Genomic DNA, 15,423 nt, shown 5'->3' with positions numbered 1-15,423 from the left:
ACCTAGGTCTCACCTGTGTGTCTCACCTGTGTGTCTCACCTGTGTCTCACCTGTCTCTCACCTGTGTCTCACCTGTGTCTCACCTGTCTCAGGAGGCGTACTCTGTGGCCCGGCAGTTTAACTTTATTAACCTGTGTGTGTGTGTCTCACCTGTGTGTCTCACGTGTGTGTGTGTGTCTCACCTGTGTCTCACCTGTGTCTCACCTATGTCTCACCTGTGTGTGTGTGTCTCACCTGTGTCTCACCTGTCTCTCTCAGCTGTCTCTCACCTAGGTCTCACCTGTGTGTCTCACCTGTGTGTCTCACCTGTGTCTCACCTGTCTCTCACCTGTGTCTCACCTGTGTCTCACCTGTCTCAGGAGGCGTACTCTGTGGCCCGGCAGTTTAACTTTATTAACCTGTGTGTGTGTGTCTCACCTGTGTGTCTCACGTGTGTCTCATCTGTGTCTCACCTGTGTCTCACCTGTGTGTGTGTCTCACCTGTGTGTGTGTGTGTCTCACCTGTGTGTCTCACTTGTGTCTCACCTGTGTATCTCACCTGTGTCTCACCTGTCTCTCACCTTTGTCTCACCTATGTGTCTCACCTGTATCTCACCTGTGTCTCACCTGTGTGTCTCAACTGTGTCTCACCTGTATCTCATCTGTGTGTCTCACCTGTGTGTCTCACCTGTCTCTCACCTGTGTGTCTCACCTGTGTGTCTCACCTGTGTCTCACCTGTGTGTCTCACCTGTGTATTTCACCTGTGTCTCTCACCTGTGTCTCACCTGTGTCTCACCTGTGTCTCTCACCTGTGTCTCACCTGTGTGTCTCACCTGTGTGTCTCACCTGTGTGTGTGTGTCTCACCTGTGTCTCACCTGTGTGTCTCACCTGTCTCTCTCACCTGTCTCTCACATGTGTCTCACCTGTGTGTGTCTCACCTGTGTGTCTCACCTGTGTATCTCACCTGTGTCTCACCTGTCTCAGGAGGCGTACTCTGTGGCCCGGCAGTTTAACCTGATTCCTCCGGTGTGTGAGCAGGCCGAGTATCACTACTTCCAGAGAGACAAAGTGGAGCTGCAGCTGCCTGAACTTTATCACAAGATCGGTACAAACACACACCCTGGTCCACCAGGTGGTCTAACCCTGGTCCACCAGGTGGTCTAACTCTGGTCCACCAGGTGGTCTAACCCTGGTCCACCAGGTGGTGTAACCCTGGTCCACCAGGTGGCCTAACCCTGGTTCACCAGGTGGTCTAACTTTGGTCCACCAGGTGGTCTAACCCTGGTCCACCAGGTGGTCTAACCCTGGTCCACCAGGTGGTCTAACTCTGGTCCACCAGGTGGTCTAACTCTGGTCCACCAAGTGGCCTAAACCTGGTCCACCAGATGGTCTAACCCTGGTCCACCAGGTGGTCTAACTTTGGTCCACCAGGTGGTCTAACCCTGGTCCACCAGGTGGTTTAACCCTGGTCCACCAGGTGGTCTAACTCTGGTCCACCAGGTGGTCTAACCCTGGTCCACCAGGTGGCCTAACCCTGGTTCACCAGGTGGTCTGACTCTGGTCCACCAGGTGGTCTAACCCTGGTCCACCAGGTGGTCTAACTCTGGTCCACCAGGTGGTCTAACCCTGGTCCACCAGGTGGCCTAACCCTGGTCCACCAGGTGGCCTAACTCTGGTCCACCAGTTGGTCTAACCCTGGTCCACCAGGTGGCCTAACTCTGGTCCACCAGGTGGTCTAACCCTGGTCCACCAGGTGGTCTAACTCTGGTCCACCAGGTGGTCTAACCCTGGTCCACCAGGTGGTCTAACCCTGGTCCACCAGGTGGCCTAACCCTGGTTCACCAGGTGGTCTAACCCTGGTCCACCAGGTGGTCTAACTCTGGTCCACCAGGTGGTCTAACCCTGGTCCACCAGGTGGTCTAACTCTGGTCCACCAGGTGGTCCACCAGGTGGTCTAACCCTGGTCCACCAGGTGGCCTAACCCTGGTTCACCAGGTGGTCTAACTCTGGTCCACCAGTTGGTCTAACCCTGGTCCACCAGGTGGTCTAACCCTGGTCCACCAGGTGGTCTAACTCTGGTCCACCAGGTGGTCTAACCCTGGTCCACCAGGTGGTCTAACTCTGGTCCACCAGTTGGTCTAACTCTGGTCCACCAGGTGGTCTAACCCTGGTCCACCAGGTGGTCTAACTGTGGTCCACCAGGTGGTCTAACTGTGGTCCACCAGGTGGTCTAACTCTGGTCCACCAGGTGGTCTAACTGTGGTCCACCAGGTGGTCTAACTCTGGTCCACCAGGTGGTCTAACCCTGGTCCACCAGGTGGTCTAACTTTGGTCCACCAGTTAGTCTAACTCTGGTCCACCAGGTGGTCTAACCCTGGTCCACCAGGTGTTCTAACTCTGGTCCACCAGGTGGTCTAACTCTGGTCCACCAGGTGGTCTAACTTTGGTCCACTAGTTGGTCTAACCCTGGTCCACCCGTTGGTCTAACTCTGGTCCACCAGGTGGTCTAACTTTGGTCCACCAGTTGGTCTAACTCTGGTCCACCCGTTGGTCTAACTCTGGTCCACCAGGTGGTCTAACCCTGGTCCACCAGGTGGTCTAACTGTGGTCCACCAGGTGGTCTAACTCTGGTCCACCAGGTGGCCTAACCCTGGTCCACCAGGTGGTCTAACTGTGGTCCACCAGGTGGTCTAACCCTGGTCCACCAGTTGGTCTAACTGTGGTCCACCAGGTGGTCTAATTGTGGTTCACCAGGTGGTCTAACCCTGGTCCACCAGGTGGTCTAACTGTGGTCCACCAGGTGGTCTAACCCTGGTCCACCAGTTGGTCTAACTGTGGTCCACCAGGTGGTCGAACTGTGGTCCACCAGGTGGCCCAACCCTGGTCCACCAGGTGGTCTAACTCTGGTCCACCAGGTGGTCTAACTGTGGTCCACCAGGTGGTCTAACCCTGGTCCACCAGGTGGTCTAACCCTGGTCCACCAGGTGGTCTAACCCTGGTCCACCAGGTGGTCTAACTCTGGTCCACCAGGTGGTCTAACTCTGGTCCACCAGGTGGTCTAACCCTGGTCCACCAGGTGGTCTAACTGTGGTCCACCAGGTGGTCTAACTCTGGTCCACCAGGTGGTCTAACTTTGGTCCACCAGGTGGTCTAACTTTGGTCCACCAGTTAGTCTAACTCTGGTCCACCAGGTGGTCTAACCCTGGTCCACCAGGTGTTCCAACTCTGGTCCACCAGGTGTTCCAACTCTGGTCCACCAGGTGGTCTAACTCTGGTCCACCAGGTGGTCTAACTTTGGTCCACTAGTTGGTCTAACCCTGGTCCACCAGGTGGTCTAACTGTGGTCCACCAGGTGGTCTAACTCTGGTCCACCAAGTGGCCTAACCCTGGTCCACCAGGTGGTCTAACTGTGGTCCACCAGGTGGTCTAACCCTGGTCCACCAGTTGGTCTAACTGTGGTCCACCAGGTGGTCTAATTGTGGTCCACCAGGTGGTCTAACCCTGGTCCACCAGGTGGTCTAACTCTGGTCCACCAGATGGTCTAACCCTGGTCCACCAGGTGGTCTAACTCTGGTCCACCAGGTGGTCTAACCCTGGTCCACCAGGTGGTCTAACTCTGGTCCACCAGGTGGTCTAACCTTGGTGCACCAGGTGGTCTAACTCTGGTCCACCAGGTGGTCTAACCCTGGTCCACCAGATGGTCTAACCCTGGTCCACCAGGTGGTCTAACTCTGGTCCACCAGGTGGTCTAACCCTGGTCCACCAGGTGGTCTAACTCTGGTCCACCAGGTGGTCTAACCTTGGTGCACCAGGTGGTCTAACTCTGGTCCACCAGGTGGTCTAACCCTGGTCCACCAGGTGGTCTAACTCTGGTCCACCAGGTGGTCTAACCCTGGTCCACCAGGTGGTCTAACCCTGGTCCACCAGGTGGTCTAACTCTGGTCCACCAGGTGGTCTAACTGTGGTCCACCAGGTGGTCTAACTGTGGTCCACCAGGTGGTCTAACTCTGGTCCACCAGGTGGTCTAACCCTGGTCCACCAGGTGGTCTAACCTTGGTGCACCAGGTGGTCTAACTCTGGTCCACCAGGTGGTCTAACTCTGGTCCACCAGGTGGTCTAACCCTGGTCCACCAGGTGGTCTAACTCTGGTCCACCAGGTGGTCTAACTGTGGTCCACCAGGTGGTCTAACTCTGGTCCACCAGGTGGTCTAACTGTGGTCCACCAGGTGGTCTAACTCTGGTCCACCAGGTGGTCTAACTGTGGTCCACCAGGTGGTCTAACCCTGGTCCACCAGGTGGTCTAACTGTGGTCCACCAGGTGGTCTAACTCTGGTCCACCAGGTGGTCTAACTTTGGTCCACCAGTTGGTCTAACTGTGGTCCACCCGTTGGTCTAACTCTGGTCCACCAGGTGGTCTAACCCTGGTCCACCAGGTGGTCTAACTCTGGTCCACCAGTTGGTCTAACCCTGGTCCACCAGGTGGTCTAACTCTGGTCTACCAGGTGGTCTAACCCTGGTCCACCAGGTGGTCTAACTGTGGTCCACCAGGTGGTCTAACCCTGGTCCACCAGGTGGTCTAACCCTGGTCCACCAGGTGGTCTAACTCTGGTCCACCAGGTGGTCTAACTCTGGTCCACCAGGTGGTCTAACCCTGGTCCACCAGGTGGTCTAACTGTGGTCCACCAGGTGGTCTAACCCTGGTCCACCAGTTGGTCTAACTGTGGTCCACCAGGTGGTCGAACTGTGGTCCACCAGGTGGCCTAACCCTGGTCCACCAGGTGGTCTAACTCTGGTCCACCAGGTGGTCTAACTGTGGTCCACCAGGTGGTCTAACCCTGGTCCACCAGGTGGTCTAACCCTGGTCCACCAGGTGGTCTAACCTTGGTGCACCAGGTGGTCTAACTCTGGTCCACCAGGTGGTCTAACTCTGGTCCACCAGGTGGTCTAACCCTGGTCCACCAGGTGGTCTAACTGTGGTCCACCAGGTGGTCTAACTTTGGTCCACCAGGTGGTCTAACTTTGGTCCACCAGTTAGTCTAACTCTGGTCCACCAGGTGGTCTAACCCTGGTCCACCAGGTGTTCCAACTCTGGTCCACCAGGTGGTCTAACTCTGGTCCACCAGGTGGTCTAACTTTGGTCCACTAGTTGGTCTAACCCTGGTCCACCAGGTGGTCTAACTGTGGTCCACCAGGTGGTCTAACTCTGGTCCACCAGGTGGCCTAACCCTGGTCCACCAGGTGGTCTAACTGTGGTCCACCAGGTGGTCTAACCCTGGTCCACCAGTTGGTCTAACTGTGGTCCACCAGGTGGTCTAATTGTGGTCCACCAGGTGGTCTAACCCTGGTCCACCAGGTGGTCTAACTCTGGTCCACCAGGTGGTCTAACTGTGGTCCACCAGGTGGTCTAACTGTGGTCCACCAGGTGGTCTAACTCTGGTCCACCAGGTGGTCTAACCCTGGTCCACCAGGTGGTCTAACCTTGGTGCACCAGGTGGTCTAACTCTGGTCCACCAGGTGGTCTAACTCTGGTCCACCAGGTGGTCTAACCCTGGTCCACCAGGTGGTCTAACTCTGGTCCACCAGGTGGTCTAACTGTGGTCCACCAGGTGGTCTAACTCTGGTCCACCAGGTGGTCTAACTGTGGTCCACCAGGTGGTCTAACTCTGGTCCACCAGGTGGTCTAACTGTGGTCCACCAGGTGGTCTAACCCTGGTCCACCAGGTGGTCTAACTCTGGTCCACCAGGTGGTCTAACCCTGGTCCACCAGGTGGTCTAACTGTGGTCCACCAGGTGGTCTAACTCTGGTCCACCAGGTGGTCTAACTTTGGTCCACCAGGTGGTCTAACTTTGGTCCACCAGTTAGTCTAACTCTGGTCCACCAGGTGGTCTAACCCTGGTCCACCAGGTGTTCCAACTCTGGTCCACCAGGTGGTCTAACTCTGGTCCACCAGGTGGTCTAACTTTGGTCCACTAGTTGGTCTAACCCTGGTCCACCAGGTGGTCTAACTGTGGTCCACCAGGTGGTCTAACTCTGGTCCACCAGGTGGCCTAACCCTGGTCCACCAGGTGGTCTAACTGTGGTCCACCAGGTGGTCTAACTCTGGTCCACCAGGTGGTCTAACTCTGGTCCACCAGGTGGTCTAACCCTGGTCCACCAGGTGGTCTAACTCTGGTCCACCAGGTGGTCTAACTGTGGTCCACCAGGTGGTCTAACTCTGGTCCACCAGGTGGTCTAACTCTGGTCCACCAGGTGGTCTAACTGTGGTCCACCAGGTGGTCTAACCCTGGTCCACCAGGTGGTCTAACTCTGGTCCACCAGGTGGTCTAACCCTGGTCCACCCGTTGGTCTAACTCTGGTCCACCAGGTGGTCTAACTTTGGTCCACCAGTTGGTCTAACTGTGGTCCACCCGTTGGTCTAACTCTGGTCCACCAGGTGGTCTAACCCTGGTCCACCAGGTGGTCTAACTCTGGTCCACCAGTTGGTCTAACCCTGGTCCACCAGGTGGTCTAACTCTGGTCTACCAGGTGGTCTAACCCTGGTCCACCAGGTGGTCTAACTGTGGTCCACCAGGTGGTCTAACCCTGGTCCACCAGGTGGTCTAACCCTGGTCCACCAGGTGGTCTAACTCTGGTCCACCAGGTGGTCTAACTCTGGTCCACCAGGTGGTCTAACCCTGGTCCACCAGGTGGTCTAACCCTGGTCCACCAGTTGGTCTAACCCTGGTCCACCAGGTGGTCTAACCCTGGTCCACCAGGTGGTCTAACTCTGGTCCACCAGGTGGTCTAACCCTGGTCCACCAGTTGGTCTAACCCTGGTCCACCAGGTGGTCTAACTCTGGTCCACCAGGTGGTCTAACTCTGGTCCACCAGGTGGTCTAACCCTGGTCCACCAGGTGGTCTAACTCTGGTCCACCAGTTGGTCTAACCCTGGTCCACCAGGTGGTCTAACCCTGGTGCACCAGGTGGTCTAACTCTGGTCCACCAGGTGGTCTAACCCTGGTCCACCAGGTGGCCTAACCCTGGTCCACCAGGTGGTCTAACTCTGGTCCACCAGGTGGCCTAACCCTGGTCCACCAGGTGGTCTAACCTTGGTCCACCAGGTGGCCTAACTCTGGTCCACCAGTTGGTCTAACCCTGGTCCACCAGGTGACCTAACTCTGGTCCACCAGGTGGTCTAACTCTGGTCCACCAGGTGGTCTAACCCTGGTCCACCAGGTGGTCTAACTCTGGTCCACCAGGTGGTCTAACTCTGGTCCACCAGGTGGTCTAACCCTGGTCCACCAGGTGGTCTAACCCTGGTCCACCAGGTGGTCTAACTCTGGTCCACCAGGTGGTCTAACCCTGGTCCACCAGGTGGTCTAACCCTGGTCCACCAGGTGGTCTAACTCTGGTCCACCTGTCTCAGGTGTCGGAGCCATGACCTGGTCCCCGCTGGCCTGTGGTCTGCTGACGGGTAAATACAACGAGGGGATCCCTGAGAGCTCCAGAGCCACCATGAAGGTAGAGATGCTGACAATCATCCATGTTCAGGCTGTTACCGTGGTGATTAATGTTTGTGTGTGCAGGGCTACGCGTGGCTGAAGGAGCGCATGCACAGCGATGAGGGGAAGAAGCAGCTCAGCAAGATCAAGGAGCTCCATCTGCTGGCCGACAGGCTGAACTGCACCGCTGCTCAACTGGCTATAGGTACACTGACAGCACTGGAGACACCAGAACCGACACCAGAACCGACACCAGAACCGACACCAGAACTGACACCAGAACCGACACCAGAACCGACACCAGAACTGACCCGAAACCAGACCCGAAACCAGAACCAACACCAGAACTGACCCGAAACCAGAACCGACACCAGAAGTTAACCATATTCAGTTAGCAGTTAGCCATATTCAGTTAGCAGTTAGCCATATTCAGTTAGCAGTTAACCATATTCAGTTAGCAGTTAGCCATATTCAGTTAGCAGTTAGCCATATTCAGTTAGCAGTTAGCCATATTCAGTTAGTAGTTAGCCATATTCAGTTAGCAATTAACCATATTCAGTTAGCAGTTAGCCATATTCAGTTAGCTGTTAGCCATATTCAGTTAGTAGTTAGCCATATTCAGTTAGCAATTAACCATATTCAGTTAGCAATTAACCATATTCAGTTAGCAGTTAGCCATATTCAGTTAGCTGTTAGCCATATTCAGTTAGTAGTTAGCCATATTCAGTTAGCAGTGAACCATATTCAGTTAGCAGTTAACCATATTCAGTTAGCAATTAACCATATTCAGTTAGCAGTTAGCCATATTCAGTTAGCAGTTAGCCATATTCAGTTAGTAGTTAGCCATATTCAGTTAGCAATGAACCATATTCAGTTAGCAATTAACCATATTCAGTTAGCAGTTAGCCATATTCAGTTAGCTGTTAGCCATATTCAGTTAGCAGTTAGCCATATTCAGTTAGTAGTTAGCCATATTCAGTTAGCAATGAACCATATTCAGTTAGCAATTAACCATATTCAGTTAGCAGTTAGCCATATTCAGTTAGCTGTTAGCCATATTCAGTTAGTAGTTAGCCATATTCAGTTAGCAGTGAACCATATTCAGTTAGCAGTTAACCATATTCAGTTAGCAATTAACCATATTCAGTTAGCAATTAACCATATTCAGTTAGCAGTTAGCCATGTTCAGTTAGCTGTTAGCCATATTCAGTTAGTAGTTAGCCATATTCAGTTCACAGTTAGCCATATTCAGTTCGCTGTTAACCATTTTCAGTTAGCAGTTAGCCATATTCAGTTAGCAGTTAACCATATTCAGTTAGCAGTTAGCCATATTCAGTTAGCAGTTAGCCATATTCAGTTAGCTGTTAGCCATATTCAGTTAGTAGTTAGCCATATTCAGTTAGCAGTGAACCATATTCAGTTAGCAATTAGCCATATTCAGTTTGCAGTTAGCCATATTCAGTTAGCAGTGAACCATATTCAGTTAGCAGTTTACCATCTTCAATTAGCAATTAGCCATATTCAGTTAGCAGTTAGCCATATTCAGTTAGCAGTTAGCCATATTCAGTCAGCCGTTAACCATATTCAGTCAGCCGTTAACCATATTCAGTCAGCCGTTAACCCTATTCAGTTAGCCGTTAACCATATTCAGTTAGCCGTTAGCCATATTCAGTTAGCCGTTAACCATATTCAGTTAGCCGTTAGCCATATATTTTTAGCTGTTAACCATATATTTTTAGCAGTTAGCTCTCCACTCTGTCTCCTGAGTCACATGTTTCTGTTCTCCAGCCTGGTGTCTGCGGAGTGAAGGCGTCAGCTCGGTTCTGCTCGGCGTTTCCAACACGGAGCAGCTACTGGAGAACCTGGGTTCCATCAGGGTAGAACAGACACAAACACAGCGGTGGTTCAGTTGGACTCCCTCTGGTGGCAGAGAGGAGAATTACAGAAAACAAAAACAAAAAATAAAAACATGAGTCTGACTCTGAGCATCCAATCAGATCTCTGGGTTTGTCAAAGCATGCAGTTCCAGGTCTGTGATTGGTTGACTGCCTCTGTTCCGTTTTTCAGGTGCTGACTCAGCTGACTCCGCCCCTTATTGCTGAGATGGATGCGTTGCTTGGCAACAAGCCGCGAAACACCAAGAGGGAGGGAAGGAGCTGAGGAGGAAGAACAAACTTTATTTAAAACATTCGATAAGACGACAGAAGACTTTGACACGAAGAAGCACAGAAGAGTGAATTTATTTGTCATGTGACCACGCCGTCGTCATGGAGACAGGAACACAGAAAAAGAGATGGTCTGAAATATATCAGAAATATTTATTCTTGTATTAACCTGAAGACATAATGCAGAGTTCTTACAGTCTGTTAATCATCAATAACTTATCAGATCAATAACTTCAGCAGATCAATAACTTCAGCAGATCAATAACTTCAGCAGAAGAACAAACATCACGAGCACAAAAACAGAGGAAATCTGAATATAATTAATTATTTCTTTAGCTTAGAGCCAGTAATGTAGATATGGAAGCCCATTCATGTGAAAAAAAGGAAAAAAAAGTTCTCTTCTATCAAAAAGTTCGATCGGCTGAGATCAATAACAGATTGATTGATCACTGAATAATCACTTAAATACTACAAAACTAAAAACGTGGTCAGTTTGGAGAAAAGTTTGATGATTGAATCGGTTTATAATTATATATAATATATAACATATGAGTACGTGAAATGTTCCCACATTAGATCTGAAGTTTAAACAGGAAGTTGAATTATTTTTGTTGCTTTAATAAACATTCAGAATTATTTCCACGTTCATTCTTTTTTCTTTTTGGCATTAATGGGCTTCTGTAGTTTGTGTTTCTCGCCTCACGTTAAAGTTAACTGTTGTAAGAACCTACTGTGAAATCTAGATTTTATGAATGTAGACGCTGCTCCTTCTGTCTGTGTTTAGATAGAGAAGATTTTTACCTTTACGGTGCTCAAACTGAGGGGCCGGGACCCCCAGGGGGCCGCAGCCACCGCCTCAAACTGACCACGACTCGGAGAAGCATGAACGGGACACAAATATGGGATGGAACGCATGAACCACAACAAAATTATTCATTATTAATAAAATGTTTGGGTCAAAACAGAACCGACACAAAACTGGGTCAGCTTTAACGGAACCTTTAACGAGACATTAAACAGAACCTTTAAACAGAACCTTTAACGAGACATTAAACAGAACCTTTAAACAGAACCTTTAACGGAACCTTTAAACGGAACCTTTAAACGGAACCTTTAAACGGAACCTTTAACGAGACATTAAACAGAACCTTTAAACAGAACCTTTAACGGAACCTTTAACGGAACCTTTAACGGAACCTTTAAACAGAACCTTTAACGGAACCTTTAACGGAACCTTTAAACAGAACCTTTAAACGGAACCTTTAAACGGAACCTTTAAACGGAACCTTTAACGAGACATTAAACAGAACCTTTAAACAGAACCTTTAACGGAACCTTTAACGGAACCTTTAACGGAACCTTTAAACAGAACCTTTAACGGAACCTTTAACGGAACCTTTAAACAGAACCTTTAAACAGAACCTTTAAACGGAACCTTTAAACGGAACCTTTAACGGAACCTTTAACAGAACCTTTAAACAGAACCTTTAAACAGAACCTTTAAACAGAACCTTTAACGGAACCTTTAACGGAACCTTCAACAGAACCTTTAAACAGAACCTTTAAACAGAACTTTTAAACAGAACCTTTAAACAGAACCTTTAACGGAACCTTTAACGGAACCTTTAAACAGAACCTTTAACGGAACCTTTAAACAGAACCTTTAAACAGAACCTTTAACGGAACCTTTAAACAGAACCTTTAAACAGAACCTTTAACGGAACCTTTAAACAGAACCTTTAAACAGAACCTTTAACGGAACCTTTAACAGAACCTTTAAACAGAACCTTTAAACAGAACTTTTAAACAGAACCTTTAACGGAACCTTTAAACAGAACCTTTAAACAGAACCTTTAACGGAACCTTTAACAGAACCTTTAAACAGAACCTTTAAACAGAACTTTTAAACAGAACCTTTAAACAAAACCTTTAATGGAACCTTTAACGGAACCTTTAAACAGAACCTTTAACGGAACCTTTAAACAGAACCTTTAAACAGAACCTTTAACGGAACCTTTAAACAGAACCTTTAACGGAACCTTTAAACAGAACCTTTAACATGACATTAAACAGAACCTGTAACAGAACCTTTAACATGACATTAAACAGAACCTTTAACAGAACCTTTAAACAGAACCCTTAACAGAACCTTTAAACAGAACCTGTAACGGAACCTTTAAACAGAACGTTTAAACAGAACCTTTAACGGAACCTTTAAACAGAACCTTTAAACAGAACCCTTAACATGACATTAAACGGAACCTGTACCAGAACCTTTAACATGACATTAAACAGAACCTTTAACAGAACCTTTAAACAGAACCTTTAACGGAACCTTTAAACAGAACCTTTAACATGACATTAAACAGAACCTTTAACAGAACCTTTAAACAGAACCTTTAAACAGAACCTTTAACATGACATTAAACAGAACCCTTAACAGAACCTGTAACAGAACCTGTACCAGAACCTTTAACATGACATTAAACAGAACCTTTAAACAGAACCTTTAACGGAACCTTTAACATGACATTAAACAGAACCCTTAACAGAACCCTTAACAGAACCTGTAACAGAACCTGTAACAGTCACATAAACTCAGTTTATTGATCAAACTCTGATCTGATAAAAACTGAAAATATCTGCAGATTTCAGCTGTTTGAGTTATTTCTAAACATTCAAACTCAAGTTCTGACCCTCAGTTCTGTCTGATAGGCGGACCAATACAGAACCCGATCATAGTAATTGATCAGGAGATCCTCTGTGGTTGTACTCTGACACGCCTGGACAGATCGTGACCCTGTGATTTTACTGCGACATGTTTGGACTGATGCTGTTTATGGAGCCTGTTAAGTGATCAATAAACACTGTGTAACCCTATGGAGTGATTATTGATGAGCGTATGAACAGAAACTGATCCAAAGGGGTCCAAACCCAGCTGGATACTGTTTCCATGCAGGAGGGATCCAAACCCAGCTGGATCCTCTGAGTGTTTCCATGCAGGAGGGATCCAAACCCAGCTGGATCCTCTGAGAGTTTCCATGCAGGAGGGATCCAAACCCAGCTGGATCCTCTGAGAGTTTCCATGCAGGAGGGATCCAAACCCAGCTGGATCCTCTGAGAGTTTCCATGCAGGAGGGATCCAAACCCAGCTGGATCCTCTGAGTGTTTCCATGCAGGAGGGATCCAAACCCAGCTGGATCCTCTGAGTGTTTCCATGCAGGAGGGATCCAAACCCAGCTGGATCCTGTTTCCATGCAGGAGGGATCCAAACCCAGCTGGATCCTCTGAGAGTTTCCATGCAGGAGGGATCCAAACCCAGCTGGATCCTCTGAGAGTTTCCATGCAGGAGGGATCCAAACCCAGCTGGATCCTCTGAGTGTTTCCATGCAGGAGGGATCCAAACCCAGCTGGATCCTCTGAGAGTTTCCATGCAGGAGGGATCCAAACCCAGCTGGATCCTCTGAGAGTTTCCATGCAGGAGGGATCCAAACCCAGCTGGATCCTCTGAGGGTTTCCATGCAGGAGGGATCCAAACCCAGCTGGATCCTCTGAGAGTTTCCATGCAGGAGGGATCCAAACCCAGCTGGATCCTGTTTCCATGCAGGAGGGATCCAAACCCAGCTGGATCCTCTGAGGGTTTCCATGCAGGAGGGATCCAAACCCAGCTGGATCCTCTGAGAGTTTCCATGCAGGAGGGATCCAAACCCAGCTGGATCCTCTGAGAGTTTCCATGCAGGAGGGATCCAAACCCAGCTGGATCCTGTTTCCATGCAGGAGGGATCCAAACCCAGCTGGATCCTGTTTCCATGCAGGAGGGATCCAAACCCAGCTGGATCCTCTGAGTGTTTCCATGCAGGAGGGATCCAAACCCAGCTGGATCCTCTGAGAGTTTCCATGCAGGAGGGATCCAAACCCAGCTGGATCCTGTTTCCATGCAGGAGGGATCCAAACCCAGCTGGATCCTCTGAGTGTTTCCATGCAGGAGGGATCCAAACCCAGCTGGATCCTCTGAGTGTTTCCATGCAGGAGGGATCCAAACCCAGCTGGATCCTCTGAGTGTTTCCATGCAGGAGGGACTCAAACCCAGCTGGATCCTCTGAGAGTTTCCATGCAGGAGGGATCCAAACCCAGCTGGATCCTCTGAGGATTTCCATGCAGGAGGGATCCAAACCCAGCTGGATCCTCTGAGTGTTTCCATGCAGGAGGGATCCAAACCCAGCTGGATCCTCTGAGGGTTTCCATGCAGGAGGGATCCAAACCCAGCTGGATCCTCTGAGGGTTTCCATGCAGGAGGGATCCAAACCCAGCTGGATCCTCTGAAAGTTTCCATGCAGGAGGGATCCAAACCCAGCTGGATCCTCTGAGTGTTTCCATGCAGGAGGGATCCAAACCCAGCTGGATCCTCTGAGAGTTTCCATGCAGGAGGGATCCAAACCCAGCTGGATCCTCTGAGTGTTTCCATGCAGGAGGGATCCAAACCCAGCTGGATCCTCTGAGGGTTTCCATGCAGGAGGGATCCAAACCCAGCTGGATCCTCTGAGGGTTTCCATGCAGGAGGGATCCAAACCCAGCTGGATCCTCTGAGGGTTTCCATGCAGGAGGGATCCAAACCCAGCTGGATCCTCTGAGGGTTTCCATGCAGGAGGGATCCAAACCCAGCTGGATCCTCTGAGAGTTTCCATGCAGGAGGGATCCAAACCCAGCTGGATCCTCTGAGTGTTTCCATGCAGGAGGGATCCAAACCCAGCTGGATCCTCTGAGAGTTTCCATGCAGGAGGGATCCAAACCCAGCTGGATCCTCTGAGGGTTTCCATGCAGGAGGGATCCAAACCCAGCTGGATCCTCTGAGAGTTTCCATGCAGGAGGGATCCAAACCCAGCTGGATCCTCTGAGTGTTTCCATGCAGGAGGGATCCAAACCCAGCTGGATCCTCTGAGAGTTTCCATGCAGGAGGGATCCAAACCCAGCTGGATACTGTTTCCATGCAGGAGGGATCCAAACCCAGCTGGATCCTCTGAGAGTTTCCATGCAGGAGGGATCCAAACCCAGCTGGATCCTCTGAGTGTTTCCATGCAGGAGGGATCCAAACCCAGCTGGATCCTCTGAGAGTTTCCATGCAGGAGGGATCCAAACCCAGCTGGATCCTCTGAGAGTTTCCATGCAGGAGGGATCCAAACCCAGCTGGATCCTCTGAGTGTTTCCATGCAGGAGGGATCCAAACCCAGCTGGATCCTCTGAGGGTTTCCATGCAGGAGGGATCCAAACCCAGCTGGATCCTCTGAGTGTTTCCATGCAGGAGGGATCCAAACCCATCTGGATCCTCTGAGAGTTTCCATGCAGGAGGGATCCAAACCCAGCTGGATCCTCTGAGTGTTTCCATGCAGGAGGGATCCAAACCCAGCTGGATCCTCTGAGAGTTTCCATGCAGGAGGGATCCAAACCCAGCTGGATCCTCTGAGTGTTTCCATGCAGGAGGGATCCAAACCCAGCTGGATCCTCTGAGAGTTTCCATGCAGGAGGGATCCAAACCCAGCTGGATCCTCTGAGAGTTTCCATGCAGGAGGGATCCAAACCTAGCTGGATACTGTTTCCATGCAGGAGGGATCCAAACCCAGCTGGATCCTCTGAGAGTTTCCATGCAGGAGGGATCCAAACCCAGCTGGATACTGTTTCCATGCAGGAGGGATCCAAACCCAGCTGGATCCTCTGAGAGTTTCCATGCAGGAGGGATCCAAACCCAGCTGGATCCTCTGAGTGTTTCCATGCAGGAGGGATCCAAACCCAGCTGGATC

General features: G+C 50.4%; 1 protein-coding gene across 1 annotated transcript in view; it reads left to right on the top strand.

Annotated features, from left to right (window-relative positions):
- The window catches only part of LOC142368586 (voltage-gated potassium channel subunit beta-3-like), a 40,722-nt gene extending 30,106 nt beyond the window's left edge, over window positions 1-10,616 (top strand). The window contains exons 10-14 of the mRNA XM_075450794.1: window positions 966-1,086; window positions 7,388-7,482; window positions 7,548-7,668; window positions 9,252-9,340; window positions 9,531-10,616. Of these exons, the coding sequence (XP_075306909.1) occupies window positions 966-1,086; window positions 7,388-7,482; window positions 7,548-7,668; window positions 9,252-9,340; window positions 9,531-9,623 (519 nt within the window). The 3' untranslated portion in view covers window positions 9,624-10,616. The remainder of the gene's footprint in view (window positions 1-965; window positions 1,087-7,387; window positions 7,483-7,547; window positions 7,669-9,251; window positions 9,341-9,530) is intronic.
- Window positions 10,617-15,423: the final 4,807 nt, after the last annotated feature.

This window comes from Odontesthes bonariensis, chromosome 19 (assembly GCF_027942865.1).
Source record: "Odontesthes bonariensis isolate fOdoBon6 chromosome 19, fOdoBon6.hap1, whole genome shotgun sequence".
NCBI lineage: Eukaryota > Metazoa > Chordata > Actinopteri > Atheriniformes > Atherinopsidae > Odontesthes > Odontesthes bonariensis.
Note: the sequence above shows the minus strand (reverse complement) of the source record. Positions and strands in the feature narration are given on the sequence as shown.